This window comes from Quercus lobata, chromosome 5 (genome assembly GCF_001633185.2).
Source record: "Quercus lobata isolate SW786 chromosome 5, ValleyOak3.0 Primary Assembly, whole genome shotgun sequence".
Lineage (NCBI taxonomy): Eukaryota > Viridiplantae > Streptophyta > Magnoliopsida > Fagales > Fagaceae > Quercus > Quercus lobata.
Window position 1 is genome coordinate 1,335,590 of NC_044908.1, and position 20,172 is coordinate 1,355,761.

At 34.3% G+C, this 20,172-nt stretch overlaps 1 protein-coding gene across 7 annotated transcripts; it reads left to right on the plus strand.

Moving 5' to 3' along the window:
* The first annotated feature begins 1,039 nt into the window (after window positions 1–1,039).
* On the plus strand, window positions 1,040–6,645 carry LOC115989039 (beta-hexosaminidase 2-like). 7 transcript variants are annotated; one of them, XM_031112692.1, is made up of 8 exons: window positions 1,143–1,651; window positions 2,046–2,116; window positions 2,190–2,215; window positions 2,294–2,318; window positions 2,958–3,057; window positions 3,169–3,317; window positions 4,479–5,366; window positions 5,478–6,645. In XM_031112692.1, the coding sequence occupies exons 7-8, from the start codon at window positions 5,348–5,350 to the stop codon at window positions 6,257–6,259; spliced, it is 801 nt and encodes a 266-aa protein (XP_030968552.1). In that variant the 5' UTR covers window positions 1,143–1,651; window positions 2,046–2,116; window positions 2,190–2,215; window positions 2,294–2,318; window positions 2,958–3,057; window positions 3,169–3,317; window positions 4,479–5,347; the 3' UTR covers window positions 6,260–6,645. The 7 variants fall into 7 exon arrangements, 5 of the variants coding, with proteins under 5 accessions (XP_030968552.1, XP_030968553.1, XP_030968551.1 ...); XM_031112693.1 differs by lacking the exon at window positions 2,046–2,116; XR_004091762.1 differs by having other exon boundaries at window positions 1,040–1,651; window positions 2,046–3,057; window positions 4,479–5,401; window positions 5,478–5,562.
* Window positions 6,646–20,172: the final 13,527 nt, after the last annotated feature.

Genomic DNA, 20,172 nt, shown 5'->3' on the forward strand with positions numbered 1-20,172 from the left:
GTTCTAACGAGTTAAAACTTTATTTATTTTCATGTGAAGTAGCTGGTCTTTTTGTTAAGGGTAAAATAGTCTTTCTGTTATTTGGTGAGGTGTTAAAGGCTTAAGCCATTAGATTAAATCTATGGCTGAGAATGTAATATATTACACGGATATGAATTGTTTCATATCAGCTATGGCTCTATATATGGCCTCCACCACACACATAGTCTTACATTCTGACTCTCATTCTCTTGCTCCCTCTCTCCTATTGGTCTATTTTTTTTTTTTTTTTTCTAAAATCTTCACCCTCACCATGACCCTCTTAGGAAGGATGGCCGGAGCTCGGAATATCTTGAACAAGAACGAAAGTATTATAAATCATATTCTTATTCTTCTCTTCTTTATCATCTTTTTTTTTTGGTTGGTTTTTTACTCAGTTTTGTTTTTTTCTTTTTTCTTTTTAAAACAAGTTGGGACTTCACCGGGTGCAGGATGAAGTTGAAAAAATATCAAACTCACGGTATATATATATTTTTTAATTTCTTTTTTTTTTCCCTCTTTTTTGCAGAAAGTATAGAAAAAAGGTCAAAAATCCTTGTCTGGAAAGAAATATATAGGAAAAGTTCAAGGGTCTGACGTTTCTAGGGTGGAGAAGGTAGATGCTGGTTCGGGAGATTAAGAAAATGCAAAGAAGGAAAAGGGTAAAATTCCCCAATATTTGACGAAGTGATGTTTACCCTTTTCCTTCTTTGCATTTTCTTGATCTCCCGAACCAGCATCAACCTTCTCCACCCTAGAAACGTCAGTCCCTTGAACTTTTCCCATATATTTCTTTCCAGACAAGAATTTTTTGACCTTTTTTCTATACTTTCTGCAAGACACCATATACAAAAAAGAGGGGGAAAAAAAACAAGAAATTAAAAAATATATATACCATGAGTTTGATATTTTTTCAACTTCATCCTGCACTCGGTGAAGTCCCAACCTATTTTAAAAAGAAAAAACAAAACTGAGTAAAAAACCAACCAAAAAAAAAAAAAAAGATGATAAAGAAGAGAAGAAGAAGAATATGATTTATAATACCTTCGTTTTTGTTCAAGATATTCCAAGCTTCGGCCATCCTTCCTAGGAGGGTCATGGTGAGGGTGAAGATTTTAGGAAAAAAAAAAAAACCAATAGGAGAGAGGGAGCAAGAGAATGAGTCAAAGAGTGTAAGACAGTGACTGTAGTGGAGGCCATATATAGAGCCAGAGCTGATATGAAACAATTCATATCCATGCATTACCTTAAATTCTCAACCATAGATCTATATTATATATAATAGCAGAAGCTAAGAGAAAGTGGATTCCTACAATTAAGAAGGTGGTGACAAATAGGATAACTGCCTATCTAAAATTCAGACACGTATAACTTAAAAAAGCGATACATTATATTGTTTCCTAACGTTAACACTGTTTGACAGTCTTTGTGTATATATATTTAAAAAAAACGGTTAAAGTCCAAAAAAAAAAAAAAGAGAGGCTTGCAACTAAAAAACCCTAGCAATGCAGAGAAAGGGAAGGAGAAAAAAAAAAACACTTGCGTTATAGAGTAGACAGAGTTTGCACGGCCGGTCATCACCATCCCTTGCCAGACTTAGACCATCAGATTGTCGGAACCGACATCAACAAAGGTACATTTTTTTCTCAATTTTGTAGGTTTGGGTATAAAATGTTACTTTTAATTGAGTTTTTTTGTTGGGTATGTTTAAACTTGATTCGTTTTTGTTTTGGGTTTATGGAATCTCTATCAAAATGTTTGTTTTCTCAATTTTAGATATTTGCTTTTGTTTTTTTTTTTTTGTTAGTTTTTTTAGATTACAGAAATCACTAAAAATATTGATTTTAGTTTGGGTACTTCTGTTTCTAATCTTAAGAAAATCGTTGGGATTAAATAGGTATAGGATTGAATGTTGCATTGATATTTATTTTAGGTTTTTTTGCCGTATGAAAAACTTGATTCCATTATGAAAAGAAAAAAAAATCAGATTCAATTTCGCCTCTCTATCCTCCCCCTCCTCCTTTTAGGCAAAATCAAAAGCAAAAGGAAGGCGGGATGGTTATCTCAATAGATGCCAATCTGACTGCTCCTCTTTCAGGTTCTTACATTTTCCACTGTTTCTTATCTTACTAATAATTTCCACTTCTTGACTTTACTCTTTCATATTTCAGGAGGCATATACACGGGCCAATCTGTGGTAAATAAAATCTATTTTTGATTTTTCCTTCAAATTCTGAGTTTAACTAAATGCTAATTGATTTTTTATTTTGGGCAGAGAGTTGTTCCTATGGATATTAACGGTAGGGAAAAAGCGTTCCCCTCGAGTACAATTGATAGTCAATGAGTGCATTCAAAAACTCAACCACTATTGCACTGTTGATGATGTTCAATTATGGTCCAATCCTAGAAATGCAAGTTATATACATATATGTCCACTTTTATCTAATCTTGGCCTTCTTTACGTTTTATCTTTGAAATGAATTTTTGTTTCATATTAATAATCAAATTCTACATTGATTTGTTCATTTATGTGTTGGTATTTTTATGTTATATGCAAAGCAAAAACTGATAATTCGATGTAATTATGGACACACCAAGTGCACATAAATCGTTTGTTCTTACTAAAACAACATCAACCAAGCATTAGTCCCAAAATTTTGGGGTTGGCTATAGACTAAAAAATATAGACATGGATCACACAGTGATATGTCGATTCTTTAAAAAAATTAAGGCATGATACGTTGGGGATATAGTGATTAAATCAATTAATATATTTAGGTGTATTTTATTTTTATTTTAAGTATAGGGATTTTGGAGTGTTCATGCTTCTGAGGCTATAGATCTTTAGAGGGTCAGCCATGTATTCTTTTCTGCCATTCTAAATTGTTTGTCTTAATTTTTTTTTTTTTCTAATTTTGAATTGATGCCATGTGTTATAGTGATGCAAGGGCTCAAGTTGATGATGAAGATATAGCAATGATGAACATTAGCAGGTCTGATGATTGGGTCACCATTAAAATCATAAACTAGACAATGATGGTGAATCCCTTATCCACATCTCTCATTGTTTAGGTTTTTCTTATTCACTTTCAATTTCAAATAAATTTTTATTTAAAACTTTGAAGAAACATTCAATGCTTTTTGCAACAGGAATCAACTATGCTGATATGACAAATTAGTTTTGGTATCATCGGCTCCATCTGACAAATCAGTACCTAGCGGCTTTAGAAAGAAGAAGTCCAAGTGATTACTGCCATGTTCATGCAATACAAAAAACACCATTGTTTCTGCCAGAAAGGGTATGATCAATTTGAAAATTTTACATGCTTTTAATACTGTTGGAATCGTGGACAGTGATTCAGGCTTGAAATATGTTTATGAGAAATTCTATTTACATCATGTAAAGAAAGTAATTTGTACAAGGAAAAGTTATAAAGTAAATGCATAATATATTCCTAAGGTAATTGCAAAGAACAAAGTCAGACATTGGGCGTGATATTAGGGGGCAATCTGTCGTGCTTTATCTGTGGTAAATTAGCTCCTTGATTTAAGCATTGAGGCTGAGAATTTGGCTTCTGTTTGTTGCCATATTGGAACTGAGGCATGGGCTGCAAGTGTGCTTCATTACTTAATATACATCTTTCTTCTTCTAATTTATATTTGATATTTGAATTGCCAATTATGTTGCTCCTTAAATGTTTTTGAAGTGACGTGGTTATGCATTTTTTTAAAATCTTTTATAGGATTAAATTAATTTTGATCTTATTGATGCCCTTCAGACTTCACTGTGAAGCTTAGAAAGATTAATGGATTTGAGACTTTCTGTCAAATTTCTATGCTCTCACTGTGACTTGAAATGTGTGAAGATCATTAGTAGGACAGAATAACTCACCAAAAAAAAAAAAAACCAACAAGAGAGAAGACCAATTATACAAAAAAATTAACAATTTAAACAAACTTCCTCCCTTCCCTGCCTATTTTTTATGTGAATATTTATCTTTCAAGTGGTTTGTTCTTTAAAATGGAATTAAAAATTCAATGATTGAAGTGTGTGTAAGGGCCACTCTCACTTGATTATTTAGCAAAAAAGAATGTGGGTCTTACTTAACTTTATTCAATGTGAGTTTAATCTTTGTGCAATTAGGGTCAAGGACTTATCATTTGTGCAAAATGAACAATGTTGTATGTAGAATCGTTGAGATGAAAAATATAGCATTTTTATTTTTATTCAATATTGTCTAATAGTTGCTTCTTCTTTTCTCCAGCAATAGATTTAAACAATAATTCAATAAGGGGGGGCACAACTAACTAAACAAGAACTAAGAGATTTTATTAATCATTCAATTTCTTATTGGGGTGTACCTCTCTGTTGTTGCCTTTGGAAGGAGAAGCAAACATTTTTTTTTTTATTGATCATATTTTATTTGAGAAGATGTCTAATAGAATGTTGTCTTTAGCAGGTTCAGAAATCAATCAGGAAACATCAAAAGACAAAGCGATTGAATCTCACAATTTCTGATGAACCTTTTATCCCAAAAAAGCAGAGAAATGAAAAAGGATTATGTTTAGTAAACTTGTTTCAACTACCTATTTACTACAATCAGTCTAAATCTAATCTAGCAAGCCCCATATATGCATCTCTTGCCCTTATAATTAAAAATTAGATTGCTTAGATAATTTCTGATGAACAAGTGCCCTTTGTTCAACATACAAAAACATTGCATAGTGGCAAAAACAAGCAGCTATTCAAAGCTGCAAACACTCCTTGCCAGGGGTACAAGCAGATCTTACACAATGACAAACAATACAGATAAAACTAATCATAACTACCATTACCATCTAATTATTCAACAAAACATGACAGAAATCACACCCTAAGCTCTTCTACAGTGACATTTATTCCTCCTTTGAAAACATCCCCCACTGACTGCATAGAATTTTATTTTGCATTACTGCAAAAATTCTGACTAAATCAACCCATGGTGATTCTTGCCTTTGGCGTCAAATATGATAAATGGAAGCAGCCCAAGCTAGTTTACACAATATTGGATTATCAAGCATACAGCTTCCCATTAGATGCTTTCATTATTTTTTCATTGTTTGCCAAAACTTATTAGACATTTTATATATTTGAATTTGAATATGTGCAAGATATAATTTCAAAATCAAACTCAAATATAATTGGAGAAACCTTCATAATTCTTATATTACAATATGGTGAATATACACGAGCTAATACTACTTTTGACAGTGGGATTGGGTGAGGCTTTTTGAAAGACATAAAACACAAGATGATTCAGATGATTGAACCATTTAATCCAGAATCATAATGCATACAATGATATCAAGTAAATTTCAGTCCATTCCTTTTTCCATACTATAGGTTTGTACTTAATTAAGCTTTAGTAATTGTTGTGGTGAAATGGAAGGAGTTAAAATTTTTTTTTTTTTACTTGCAGCCCATACGGGATCATTGGCAGAAGCCTACCCTGACATTATAACATGTGCAAACATGTTCTGGTGGCCAGTCGGAAGCAAGTGGGAAGACTGTCTTGCCTCTGAACCTGGAACAGGCCAATTGAACCCCTTAAACCCCAAGACTTACCAAGTCCTGAAACGAGTTATTAATAATGTAGCCACCCTATTCCCAGAACCATTCTACCATGCTGGAGCTGATGAGATCATCCCTGGTTGTTGGAAAGCTGATGCAGCTATTCAATCCTTCCTCTCAAATGGTAGAACTCTCAATCAGCTACTCGAGATCTTTGTCAACTCTACTTTTCCTTATATTGTATCCCTCAACCGAACAGTGGTCTACTGGGAAGATGTTATATTGGATGCTAATATCAAGGTACCAACCACAGCTCTTCCTCCAGAGCATACCATCTTGCAAACATGGAACAATGGCCATAATAACACCAAAAAGATTGTTTCTTCTGGATACCGGGCTATTGTATCATCTGCGGATTTCTATTATCTGGACTGTGGGCACGGTGGCTTTGTAGGGAATGACAACCAGTATGATAATCAAACAAGTGGTACCTCTGGAAATGGAGGATCATGGTGTGCACCTTTCAAGACATGGCAAACCATATACGACTATGATATAACATATGAGTTGAGCAAGGAGGCCAATCTAGTGTTAGGTGGGGAGGTGGCATTGTGGTCTGAGCAAGCAGACCCTGCAGTTTTAGATGCAAGAATCACAGCAATCACAACAACAATCACAACAACAACCTAGAACCATAGACATTGTACAATAAAATGTAGCTTGGCAGGGAGTTGCAGATGGAGAGGGAAAAAACTAATGTTAGCAGATAAGACACACAAAGATGGCTTAAGGATTGCAACAAACCAGCCCTTATCACAGAGAAAGAAGCTGCAAATTTCTGCAGCAAACAGAGAAAGAACAGAGCAGTAAAACAAGGACTCCAGGGCCTGATTTTTATTCATTCACTGTTTCAGCCAGTAAATTTAGTATGTATACATGAACATGGCTCATATTCAGCCTTACAAGTTACAAGTGAATCACTTCATAATCAAACAACTATTTTTTAGTTGACCAAACCAAAAACAAGTTAAAACTAGTGTTACAACTTATTTTATTTGAAGTAACAGTTCTGTGAACAATGTCTGGATTTTCAGCCCAAATGGCTTTATATTTTTCCATTGCTTATATAGACAATTAAGTTTCCTTTTTCTTTTTCCCCTGTAGATAGAGGGCGGCATAATGATATCATATTTAGCATGGCTCATTATTTCTTGTTTTTTGATACCGTAGTTCCAAAAGTATAGAACAAATGTTGATAGAAAAAAGAAGTCCAAGAGCTTTACTTGTTATTTTAGGTAAAATTTTAGAGAACTTGGAAGCAATATTTGCTAATGCTAACAGTTCAGCTAAACTGAGTTTGTCCACTTGTCCAACCTACGCATTTGTCATCTGCTTCTTTACCTGCTTAAAGTCTAGAATAACTGCCTCCATAGACCAGCTAGAGCTACACATTCCATTACACAAATCAGACACTGCTTTGCTGCCCTTGAGTACTAGAACTGAGTGAATATCCCTATACTGAAGCTTCAGCATAATTTGGCAAATAGCAAGGAAGGCTGCAGCCTGCAGTTATTTTAGAAATTGAAAAATCACTTAAATTGTTTTTTGACACTTACTGTTTGTTCTGCGTGTCTCCTATACAGATGAAAATATATTTATTGATATTTGGAGGTTGAAACTAAACATAATCAAGTTTGTGCATTGCGACCAGACTAACAGAGTTTTATCTTATTCCAATCTGAAGTATAATTTATGTTCAACTTATTCTACTGGTTATTGCTGTTTGTTGGGTGCAAAAAGAAGGAAGGGTCTTGAAGTCAAGACGTTAATGCCAAATTATTTCTTGTAGAAACTGTCTCCCTTTCATATTGATTGTTTTGGTTGTTTGCAGATAAAATTTGCTGATATTTGTCAATCTTTACCACTTAGCTTTTGTCTCCACTCAAAGCATAAGCCTTCCTCAATCCTGAGTAAATGAAGACCCACCTGAACATGTCAAACTATCCATGATTAATTTATTTTGTCATTTTCAAAGCATGTGCCGGCTAAAATTATCATATTGAGGTTGAAAATCCAAAAAATAAGTTATCCAAAACAGTGCCATTTTAAAACTTTGTGATCTATGAGATGTATCAATTAACTACCTGCTGCCTGCAGTTTGATTTTCCTGACTATATTGACCATTTGCAAATTTCAAAGTCAACAATATTTACCAAGGCTACACATTTAAGTTCTTCATAAGTCTACCATTGACCACTTTGTATTAGCACTATCTTTTTCCAATGGCTTCATTACTTTCTCATTTCCATTTGCTAATCGCTTGTCCTTGTTATCGGTTATCACCCTCCTGGTTCCTGCAGTAGCTGAAGTTAACAATAACGTTTGTGTGGTTTCAACTCTCTTAGCCGCTGAAAATAACTCCACATGGTCTTCACCATCTGGCGATTTTACATTTGGATTCCACTGGCTTCTAGGTGAACAGGATCAGTTCCTACTTGCTATCTTATTTGCTAAGATACCAGATGAAACTATAGTTTTGTTTGTAAAGAGAGACAATCAAAAGCTACCAGACAGCTTGTACTCAGAGCTCCAAGTGGATTGGAGTTGTGGAGGTCCAACAACAGTGAGAATCGTGAAGTATCAAATGGGGCTATGCTAGACACTAGGAATTTTGTGATAACAAGCACAAACTAAAGCATCGTATGGGTTAGCTTCAACGAACCAACCAATACAATCTTACCAACCCAAGTCTTAGATTCTGGGAGAATACTATTCTCTATCATGTCCGAAGAAAATTATGAGGGGGGAAATTTCAGCTCCATTTCACTGGCATAGAGCAGACATCCTACAATCTGATAATCAAATAGATGTCGACACCAAATATCCTTATGGAGTTTATTATAGTCATCAGGATGTTTCTGAGCTAATCCTGGATAAGTCAGGCTACCTTCAAGTCAAGAATGCATAGGGAAATATATCTAACCTTATATCAGAGGGTGCGGTCTTCAGGACAGACTCTTACTATAGGGCAACACTTGATTTTGATGGAGTTTCAGACTCTATGCCCACCCAAAGCTGGCTTGCCAACTGGTATGCTTCTTATAACATCTGCTTGGTCATTGGTGGCGATTTTGGAAGTTGCACTTGTGGTTATAACAGCATACTTACTCTGGAAGCTTATGGTAAGCCAATGTGCCAATGCGCCTGAGGCTTTTCTCTCTTGGATGTAAATAAGAGGAATATTGGCTGCAAACAAGATGATTTAAGCTACATAAGTGACTATTACAAGATGGGATCCTTAATTTCAAAGGATCAATTTGAATTCTTGGAGATGGAGTATGTTGTTTGGCCTTTAGCTGACTGTGAACTGTTACAGCCTACAACAGAATCTGCATGCAAGATTTCCTGTGTGCAGTTGCCATTTTCCAGCAACCAGAGTATTATAATGGTACAGGAAGATGTTGGAAGAAGAAATTACCACTTTCTCACGGGAGGCTCAACAGCAGTGCAGTTGAAAGAAAAGTACTATTCAAGAAATTAAAATTGAATAGCTCTTCACAAAATCCAGGCCTAGGAAAGCAGAATCAAGCAATATTGATCCTTGCAATCCTCTTAGGTACTGTATTTTTTAACTTCTTTTCTGTAACTGCAATTTCTCTAGTTGTATTCTTCTTGTGGCAAGAAAAACTATCAAATTTCTCCAAAATTGTTCCTACAAAAGATCTTGATATGAATCTACGTTCATTTACATATGAAGATCTTGAGAAGCCACTGGTGGGTTCAAAGAAGAATTGGGTAAGGGTTCTTTTGTCACTTTTTATGAAGTGGTATTAGCATCTAGTCATAACAAATATGTTGCTGTCAGGAAGCTAGACAAGATGGTGAGGGAAGATGAGAGGGAATTTAAAACCAACGTGACTGTGATTGGCCAAACTCACCATAAGAATCTAGTTCAGTTACTTGGCTACTGTGATGAGGGTGAAGACTGACTTTTAGTGTACAAGTTTATGTTCAATGGCTCATTGTCAAGTTTCCTCTTTGGAGTAGTAAGACCAAGTTGGTGACAAAGAATGCAGATTGCTTCAGGAGTTGCTAGAGGACTAATGTACTTATACATAAAGAATGTTGCACACAAATCATTCATTGTGACATAAAGCCTCAAAACATACTATTGGATGATTTTTTTTACAGCCAATATTTCTGAATTTGGACTAGGAAAACTTTTGATGAACCACCAATCCCGAACTCTCATGAGCATCAGGGGGACTAAAGGCTATGTTGCACCAATGGTTCAGGAACACACACCCGCTACAATAAAGGTCGATGTTTAAAGTTTTGGAGTCATGTTGTTGGAGATCACTTGCTGCGGGAGATGTGTGGAAATTGAGATGGAGAGGGCAGACAATTCTAATGGAATGGGGCTTATGAATGTTACTGTAAAAGTAAAGTGGAAAGATTGGTGGAAAATAATGAGGAGGCTCTTAGTGATCTGAGGGAATTCAATCATATGCTAGAAGGAATTCTTGAGATTTCTACACCCCCATGTCCTTTACAGTTCAACATCTGAACCTGATTTTCAGTCATCTTACATTTGCTGTGGCTGAATATTGTGCTCTTGGAAAGACTAGCTTGGAGCTCCTTTGGTTGCGTTGGCTTTTTCAAGATTTGGGGTCCCTCTTGCTTCTACTACTCCTGTATACTATGACAACAAAAGTTCCATTCTAATTTACCGTAACAATGCCATCTACTAATGGACCAAGTATAGCAATGTTGATTATGATCTTCATCATTGTCTCCTCCAGGGCTCCCTCCAACTCTACTTTGTTCCATCCCATGATAAACCTACGGACATTTTCACTAAGTCACACCCTCATTGTCATTTCCATGACCTCGTATCCAAACTGAAGTTGGTCTCTCATCTTCCACCTTGACATTGAGAAGTATCGGCCCCAAGCTCATTCTTGGGCCTACTCCCCTCTCCAATCCCTAGCAATAGCAGCTATGGCTGCTCTCCCAAAATTGCAAGCAGCATCTACATTAACTTTAATTTGAGGTCTAACAGGTTTAGCCCATACATTTGAATAACATGATGTTTGGGTGCGGAATAGTGTGGCCTTGAATCTCTTGTGCTATGAGGCTATCAACATTAGGAGACATGCCTTCAAATTGAGCTTGATTCCTGGCCTTCCATATAACATCACAAACCACAGCTCCAAACAGAATCAGCTCTGAATCCACCTCATTAGAAAGAGATAAGAGGGTTTGAATAAATTGATCTGGAGAGTTGAGGTTCCAGCACTCAAGTCTAAGACCCCAAAGACTACTAAACCAGATAGCACGCTCCAAAGGGCAGTTTGTAAAGAGGTGGAGGCTGCTCTCTTCTGCCACTTTACATAGTGGACAGATGGAGTCTCCAATATCAAAAAATCTGCCTAGCAGGTCTTTTGTTAGGAGGACATTTGCTGCTATCCTCCATAAATGCGTTTTTAGTCTATCATGAATCTTTGTATTCCAAATAAGACTCGAATAGAATCTTGGCTAGAGGTGGGTTTGCACTACAACAAATCCAATAAGCAGGTTTTACCGTGATCTCACCTGAGTTTGTAGCTGTCCAGATCCAATTATCAACCTTGTAAGTGGGACTTTTTGGATTGCCTCCAAAGCATGCTCATCAAACAAATCTCTAAGCTTTTGCAAATTCCAACAACCACTATTTTGATCATATAACGGAGACACAATAAGAACATCATTTGAGTTTGCCTCGAGTTTTGGCTTTGGAACGAAAGAGGGGAGATCCAAGCTTGGTGAGTGGTGACGCTCTACCACCTCCACTTCGGTCCTCCGATCCCTTGTTGTGGTCAATGTCAGTTGCATCCCCAGTGATGCCTCAACATGGTGGATTGTTGATGGTGTTGTCGAAACTTCTCCTAGGACAAGAGTGATGCTAGATCTCCACGAAAGGGGGAAGGCACTGGCAGAGGTTGGTGAGGTGTCGGAACAGTATGAGGAGTGATATGAGGAGGAGAATGGCAGCTTCTTGGATACTGAGTTTGATTCGAAATATGAGGGATGAAATGAGGCCTTTGCTTTAACATTTTTTTTTTACTTTAGATTTGGTTTAGTTGGGCATTTTAATGATGATCTATTGTGGGTCGAGCAACACTCCCTGTTTTTGATGAGGGGAGAAAAGAAGGCAAATAGTAGAGAACCCACCTAGACCAAAGAAGCACTTGAGCTAGGTGATGAAAAAATCCAAAGGGTTTAGTAAGTTCTTGGGCACCTCCTATGATGGGTTTGAGGAAGACATTATGTACTTGTATGTGCAGTTGAAGAAAGCCATATGTATCTTAGAGTCAAGAGGTTACATGGCATCGACGATAAATAAGGCTGGGAGTTCAAAGAGAAGAACAAATAATAGTGGGAGCTGGGGGGGATTTATCGGTGCCATGAACTTAAAGAATTTCTTTTTTTTGATGGTGAACTTAAAATATTTTCTTGAACTATTAAGGGGTTGAATGATGGCTCAAAAAGAACGACAGAGAAATTTGCTCAAACAGTGGAAGGTAGACTTTCTTGTTTTTGCAAAATAGAAAACTAGGATACACTATTATGGTATTTGATTATGAGTATATTTTTTTGATGAAGATTATGAGTATATTATAGGGTAGTCACCACGTTGATTGGCTTTTTGTGGGACCTATTGGGACTTCTGGTGGCATATGGTTCATGTGGGACAAAAGGATTATGGAGAAAGTAGATGAAGCGATGTGATGGGTTAGCTCTCCATGTAAATTCAGAGTTTTTTTTTTTTTTGGGTGAAATGTAAATTCAGAGTTGATGGTATAACCACCTCATTATTAGAGGAATAATTAGTGTCTGTCGTAGTTTTTATATATATTTTTTGGTTATTCTAGAGTCAAGGGTATTTTGATAATCAACAATTGTTGGATATGGACCATGGACCATAGTTATGGCTCATAGGCTTTATTTTATTAATAAGTCTTATTTAGTTTTTGGGCCTTTGGAAAAGAATTTGGAAAGTGAAAGCTCCACTAAAGCTCCTACTAAAGGCATTATTGTTGTAAATTGGTGTAGTATGTGTAAACAAAATAGGGACCTTTGGATGTTAGCTCTGTCTATTTGGGTTCAAAAGGTTATGCTGAAGAGGGCAGTTGATTTATTGGCATGTTGGAAGGGGAGGTTTGCTAGGCATTGTAATGGAGATATTTGATGCAATTCCTTTGCGTATCATGTGGACTATTTGGAAGGAAAGAAACTATAGGGTGTTTGAGGACATTGAATGATCTATGATGGAGGTGAAGCAAACATTCCTGAAATCATTATATGAGTGGATGGTGCTTTTGAGCAGTTATTCTTTTTCTAGTATTTTGGACTTCATTGATTGCTGTATTTTTCTTTAATTTCAGTGCACTACTAGTAGACATGGCAAAACGAGTAATAATTTTCTGACCCGACCCGACCCGAAAAATACCCGACCTGAACCCTATTTTTTTTTACCCAAAGCAAAAACGGGTTGACCCGTGACTTGACCCATGTTTTTTGCGGGTCAACCCGACCCGACCCGAACCATTTTTTAAACTTTTTTTTTTTTGGTAAAAAAAATAGTAAAATTAAGACAATATTGGTTTAATTGTTTGTTGTGAGTTTTAAGGAAACTGTTGGTGCAAACACAATAATAATGGAAATAATACACAAAGAGAAACTGAATAGTACTTCTGAATATTATTAATATAAAGAAAGGAAATACACAACACTATTTGGACTGAGGCGCGGCCAATTATTCTAATTTATTTCCATTTTTGATACCTCCATTCTTCACCTCCCCCTTGCGCACGTATCTAGCCCAATATCTGAGACAATTCATGTTAGCCCATTAATCACCACAATTAAAAAGAATAAAAAAGTCTCTCTCCTTTTCAATGTGGGATTAAACATTTTTCACAACTCTTCATCTTCCATATTCACTCCACATCTTTACATTTATTTTATAACATTTACTCATTTTAATTATTTAATATTAAAATGTTCCAACAGAAACAATTGATGCATTTACATAATTGCATGCAAATTAATTGAAAGATAAATGGTTGAGCATTCTGTAATGAGTAAAGATTTTTAAATATCAAAGAGTAAAATACATGCCAAGATAATCTGGTTACAGTAGAGTTAAAAACATAGATTTAAAATTGTAGATATGTGTGAGAAACATTCACAAGTGTGAAAATAGTGAAGCCAAAGTATCAAATTAGCATAAATTATGAATGCTTAGACCTATTTTTTTAACAATTTATGTCCAAAATAAATGGCTTTTCAAAATAAATTATGATATTTCCTAGTGTGTGTGTTGCTTAACAATGATATGATATTTATAAAAGAGACCATATATAAATAAGTAAGCAATCAAACTTTAATGTATATCTCAATTGAAATAGAGTGCCAACCACAATTGATAATAGATTAAAAAAATTAATTTTCAAGATTGTAAATTTCTTATATGTTTTTATTCTTTATCAAATGCGTTATCTAATAAGTCATTTGTAATTTTGTTTTATATTTTGGAATGTTGTTATTGTGTAGAAATAAAACTTGTGTATTTGTTTTACTTATCTTTGTATTATTTTGTTTTAGATAGTAATGTTAGGATTTGTATAATTTTAAAATTATTGAATAAGTATTAATAAGTTTAACTGAGTTCATTTTTAATATAAGTGGTGAATTCAAAATAATGCATTTTACATCAAGTAATTTGTTGCATAACTTTTCAAATGGCAAATATATGTTGTTTTCTTTATAAAAAAAAAAAAGAAAAAAAAAATTCATGTAAAAAATATGGGTCAACCCGACCCGACCCAAACCCGACCCGCCCGTTTTGCCATTTCTAACTACTAGTACACATTCTGTCTATACAAAGTGTGGTTGTTGTTTTTTACTTTTTTTTTTTTTTTTTCCAAATTGATAAAGCTTTCTTATCAAAAGAAAAAAAAAAAAAAAAAAATCAGCTTTGGTGTAATTCAAATGGGATTTGGTTTACTAGTCAAACTAGGAGTCCTAGTACTTGCAGGAGTTAGTACTATTACAACAAATGGTCTTTATAAATTGTGCTCAATGTATTCAAGGGGGAGAGTTGATTAATAAAGTTATTGAATGTTTTAAGCAGTGGTATGTTGGTCTTTGCGGGTTTGGGTGGTGGGCAGTGGAGGGTTGATATGGTGGTGGCTGAGAGAGAGAGAAGTTGTAGAGGATAGGAGAGAAGAGAGAGAGAGAGAGAGAGAATAGGGATATATTATTTTTATTGAGTAGTTTATATTAATTTAATGTGTTGTATAGTAAAATAAAAACTAAGATATTTGGAGAGTTATAAATTTGTATGTTAAAATAGAAAAAAATAGCTTTTGAGTGTAAAATTTGATTTTTTTTTAGAAGTCTAGATCGCTAATGCTCTTACAACCCAAAATCAAGCCCAAAATTCAACATACTTCCACCAAATATTCATTAAATAACTCATTAAATAACCTATAAAACCCATAACCTTTTCCTCAAATACTCTTAAATCCCATTTCTTTCAAAAAAAAAAAAAAAAAAAAACTTTTCCACCACATCTATACATAGACAAAATTTCCCTCAATTTGTCCAATCTGAAGAGTTGTCTTCCAGGTTTGAACTTGGAATCCTCTAATACTCTCATAGGTTTGGACTTCACAAATTCTTTGTTTCAATACTTTAAACCCATTAATTTCCCGCAAGTTTTAGACAAGATTCAATTTTTATTTACCAAAACCTTCCTAAACCCTTATATATTAAACACTATTTAGCAATCCTTAAGAATTTAACTCATCAAGAAACCTTATACATCTAGAGTGTCCTATACAAGCTACATTGGTTTCGGTAAAAGGGGAGTCTTATAATATAATACAGGGAACAAGACAAACCAAAACTAGACAACAAATTGAAGAACCTAAAAATAATAATAAACAAAATTAACTACTAATACAGAAAAAAAAAATGATTGACCAATAATAATTACAATTGACTCCAAAATCAAATATGACTAAATTAAAAATAAATCCATCATTAGAATTATCCTGTGTCTAAATAAAAAAAACTAATCTTCACCATCAATAGAATCATCATGAGTTCAAATAAACAAAAGATTTGAAAAAAAAAAAAAAAAAAAAAAACTAATAACTAATCTCCACTATCAAAACCACTGTCAAAGCTTGAGTTTGCATCGGAGCCCGAGTCAGCACCGGACAGTGATGGTTTAGGGTCATCTCCACATGTACTTTTGATTAGAAGCTCCATTCTTTTAAACTCGTTGTCCATCTTTTGCTCCATTCTTTGAAATTCAGTGTCCATCTTGTGCTATAGTTTTAAAAGTAACTCTTCGATAGAAATTGTTTTGGTTAAATTTTTTTTCACACTTCCCATTGTCTCAATGCTATCTATGCCGAGCATTGAGTTCCCAATTTCAGCAGCCCCATCTTTTATGCTCTTGTCTCGGACACTTACAAGCTTCCCTATTCCTCTTAATCCCCTTTTAGCAACACCTTTGACAACTGTGAGGTTGGAGAGGAATGGCATGGCCCCTTCACCTACCAAAAACACACATTGCAATATAATAAGTTGTACACTTCTACTAATTCAAATCTACGATAATTAGAACGACAACCTTAATCTCTTTGGGTTTCTCTTGTAACCTTTCAAAAGAATAATAAATTAACATCACCGCTAATAGCAGGAAGATGTGTTATGTTTCTAAAACAACCAAGTATAAGCAGAGAAGCACATATTAATTAGTTTTACCAAAACATGAAAATGGTTCAAAGCAATTACCCAAAAACACGAGAAATTATATAGTCCTCTGATGAACCACGTCATTTGTTCACCATTTCATTAAAAGACTCCCATTTGTTTAAAATTGCTGAGTCAGTAATTAGTTTCTATTTAAAAAATTTTTCTAACTCAACAATCTTAAACCAGTGAGAGTCTTTTAGTAGAATGGTGGACCACGTTACTTGTCCACCATGAGGACCTTATAATTTCTCCAAAAACACACAAGCTCTGGAACAACATTTTCAACATCCTAATTAAAACAATGCATAGTCATGTTGACTAGTCTAGAAATAACATGCATTAAAACTCTTACAGAACCAAACAGCAGTTGCCCAATTTGCCCATCAAAACAATCAATAGTGGCATTTAAAATCGTATAGAATATTCCACTTATAGTACCAGTAACTAGATGCAAAGACTACAAGATCTACAAAGCTGCAATTGCTTAAAAGCCTACATATCAAGATTAAAACAAATTCCATCAATTTTCAATGACTATCTTTTGAAGAGCCGTTATTGTATAGTCTCAAACTATACTTATAAGTATAGTCCTAAGTATAGTTTTGAACTATACTCATGAACAATAGTTTTTTTTTTTTTTTTTTCTAGTACAAATTATGAAATCTTTATATGAAGCTGAAAAAGTTTCTCTACGTGGAGAAATATCAAACCTATGGTATAATTTTTTTCTCCTTCCTGTTACTACATTTTTTCATTCATTTTTTTTTTTAATTATAGAATGTTCTGTAGAATAAGTAGAAAAAAAAAATGTCAAAAAGTTATTGTTTGGAAAGAATAATCTGGTAAGATACTGGAATAAGACAAACCAAAACTAGATAACAAATTGAAGAATCTAAAAATACTAATAAACATAATTAACTACTAATAATGAAAAAAAATGATTGACCTATAATAATTACAATTGACTCCAAAATAAAATAAGACTAAATTAAAAATAAATCCATCATTAGAATTATCATGAGTTCAAATAATAAAAAAAAAGACTTGAAGAAAAGAAAAGAAAAAAAAAAAAAAAACTAATCTCCACAATCAATAGAATCATCATGAGTTCAAATAAAAAAAAGATTTGAAAAAAAAAACCAATAACTAATCTCCACTATCAAAACCATCGTCAAAGCTCGAGTCTCCATTGGAGCCCAAGTTTCCACTAGAGCTCGACGGTGGTAGTTTAGGGCCACCTCCACATGTACTTTTGATTAGAAGCTCCATTCTTTTAAACCCGTTGTCCATCTTTTGCTCAATTATTTGAAATTTAGTGTCCATCTTGTGCTTTAGTTTTAGAAGTAACTCTTCGGTAGAAATTGTTTTGGTTAAAATTTTTTTCACACTTCCCATCAACTCAATGCTATCCAAGCCGAGCATTGAGTCCCAATTTCAACAGCCCCATCTTTTATGCTTTTGTCTCGGACACTTACAAGCTTCCCTATTCCTTTTAATCCCATTTCAGCAACACCCTCGGCAACTGTGAGGTTGGGGAGGAATGGCATGGCCCCTTCACCTACCAAAAACAAACATTGTAGTATAATAAGTTGTATGTTTCCACTAATTCAAATCTATGATAATTAGAATGACAACCTTTCTCTTTGGGGTTCTCTTATAACCTTTCAAAAGAACAATAAATCAACATCACAGCTGACAGCAGGAAGATGTGTTATGTTTCTAAAACAACCAAGTATAAGCAGAGAATCATATATTAATTAATTTTACAAAAACATGAAAATGGTTCAAAGCAATTACCCAAAAACACACAAGCTCTGGAACAACATTTTCAACATACTAATTAAAACAATGCATAGTCATGTTGACTACTTTAGAAATGACATGCATAAAAACACTTAAAGAACCAAACAGCAATTGCCCAATTTGCCCATCAAAACAATCAATAGTGGCATTTAAAACTGTATAGAATATTCTACTTATATTGCCAGCAACCAGATGCAAAGACTACAAGATCTACAAAGCTGTAGTTGCTTAAAAGCTTACATATCAAGATTAAAATAAATTCTATCAATTTTTTACTTCCAATGACTATTTTTTGAAGAGCCGTTATTGTATAGTCTCAAACTATACTTATAAGTATAGTCCTAAGTATAGTTTAGAACTATACTCTTGAACAATAGTTTTCTTTTTCTTTTCTTTTTTTTCTTTTTTTCTAGTACAAATTATCAAATCTTTATATGAAGCTGAATAAGTTTTTTAATGGGGAGAAATATCAAACCTATGGTATAAATTTTTTTTCCTTCCTATTACTACATTTTTTTCATTTTTTTTATAGAATGTTTTGTAGAATAAGTAGAAAAAAATGTCAAAAAGTTATTGTTTGGAAAGAATAATTTGGTAAGATACAGGAACAAGACAAACCAAAACTAGACAACAAATTGAAGAACCTAAAAATACTAATAAACATAATTAACTACTAATACTAAATAAATAAATAAAATGATTGACCTATAATAATTACAAATTGAATAATTACTCCACATCTGCTTTTGATCAAAAGCTCCGATCTTCTAAACTCCTCCTCTATTTTGTGCTCCATTCTCTGAAATCCGGCATCCATCTTGCCCTCCAGCTTTTGCACTTTTGATAAAATTTGTTTCACGTTTTCCACGGTCTCAATGCCATCCAAGCCAAGCATTGAGCTGCCAATCTTTGCAGCGCCAGCCGTCAGGCTCTTATCACAGACACTCACAACCTTCTCGACTCCTTTTAAGCCGATCTTGGCAGCACCTTTAACAACCACGACGTTGGAAAGTAATGGCATGACCCTTGCGCCTACAAAAAAACCAGTACACATTGCAAATATACCATCAAAACGTTTCCAAACGAAGGCAAAACAACAACTACAAAAACGAAGTGATTGACTAGTTTAGTTTACCCTTTTTCTTCTTTGCATCTTCTTGATGATCTCCCGAACTAGCATCCACCTTCTCCACCCTAGAAGAAACGTCAGTTCCTTGAACTTTTCCCATATATTTCTTTCTAAACAAGAATTTTTTGACCTTTTTTTCTATACTTTCTGCAAGACACTCTATACAAAAAAGAAATAAAGCAAAACGAAAAAAATTAGTAACAGGAAGGAGAAAAAAAAAAATACCATGAGTTTGATATTTATTTCCATAAAGAAAAATTTTCAACTTCATCCTACACTCGGTGGAGTCCCAACTTGTTTTAAAAAGAAAAAACAAAACTGAGTAAAAAACCAACCAAAAAAAAAAGATGATAAAGAAGAGAAGAAGAAGAATATGATTTATAATACCTTCGTTCTTGTTCAAGATATTCTGAGCTTCGTCTATCCTTCCTAGGCGGGTCATGGTGAGGGTGAAGATTTTGAAAAAAAAAAAATAGACCGATAGGAGAGAGAGGGAGCAAGAGAATGACAATCAGAGAGTATAAGAGTATGAGTGTATAAGTATAGTGGAGGCCATATATAGAGCCAGAGCTAATATGAAATAAGGACGTGAAGAGACATAACACGTGTCACTCTAGGCATTGTTGGAATAGTACTCCCAAAAATTGGCAATTGTTGGTATAGTACATAACACGTGTCATATAGAATAGTGAAAAGTAAAGTCTTCAACTATGAAAATTCTAGGGCATCAGATGTATAGGAAATCAACCCATTTTCTCTCATTAAAAAAGAAAGTTTATTTTCATCATGCTTATGAACCATTCTCAAAAGCCTCCACGATTGCTAAATTAGTGTACGTTTGAATTGACTTATTTTC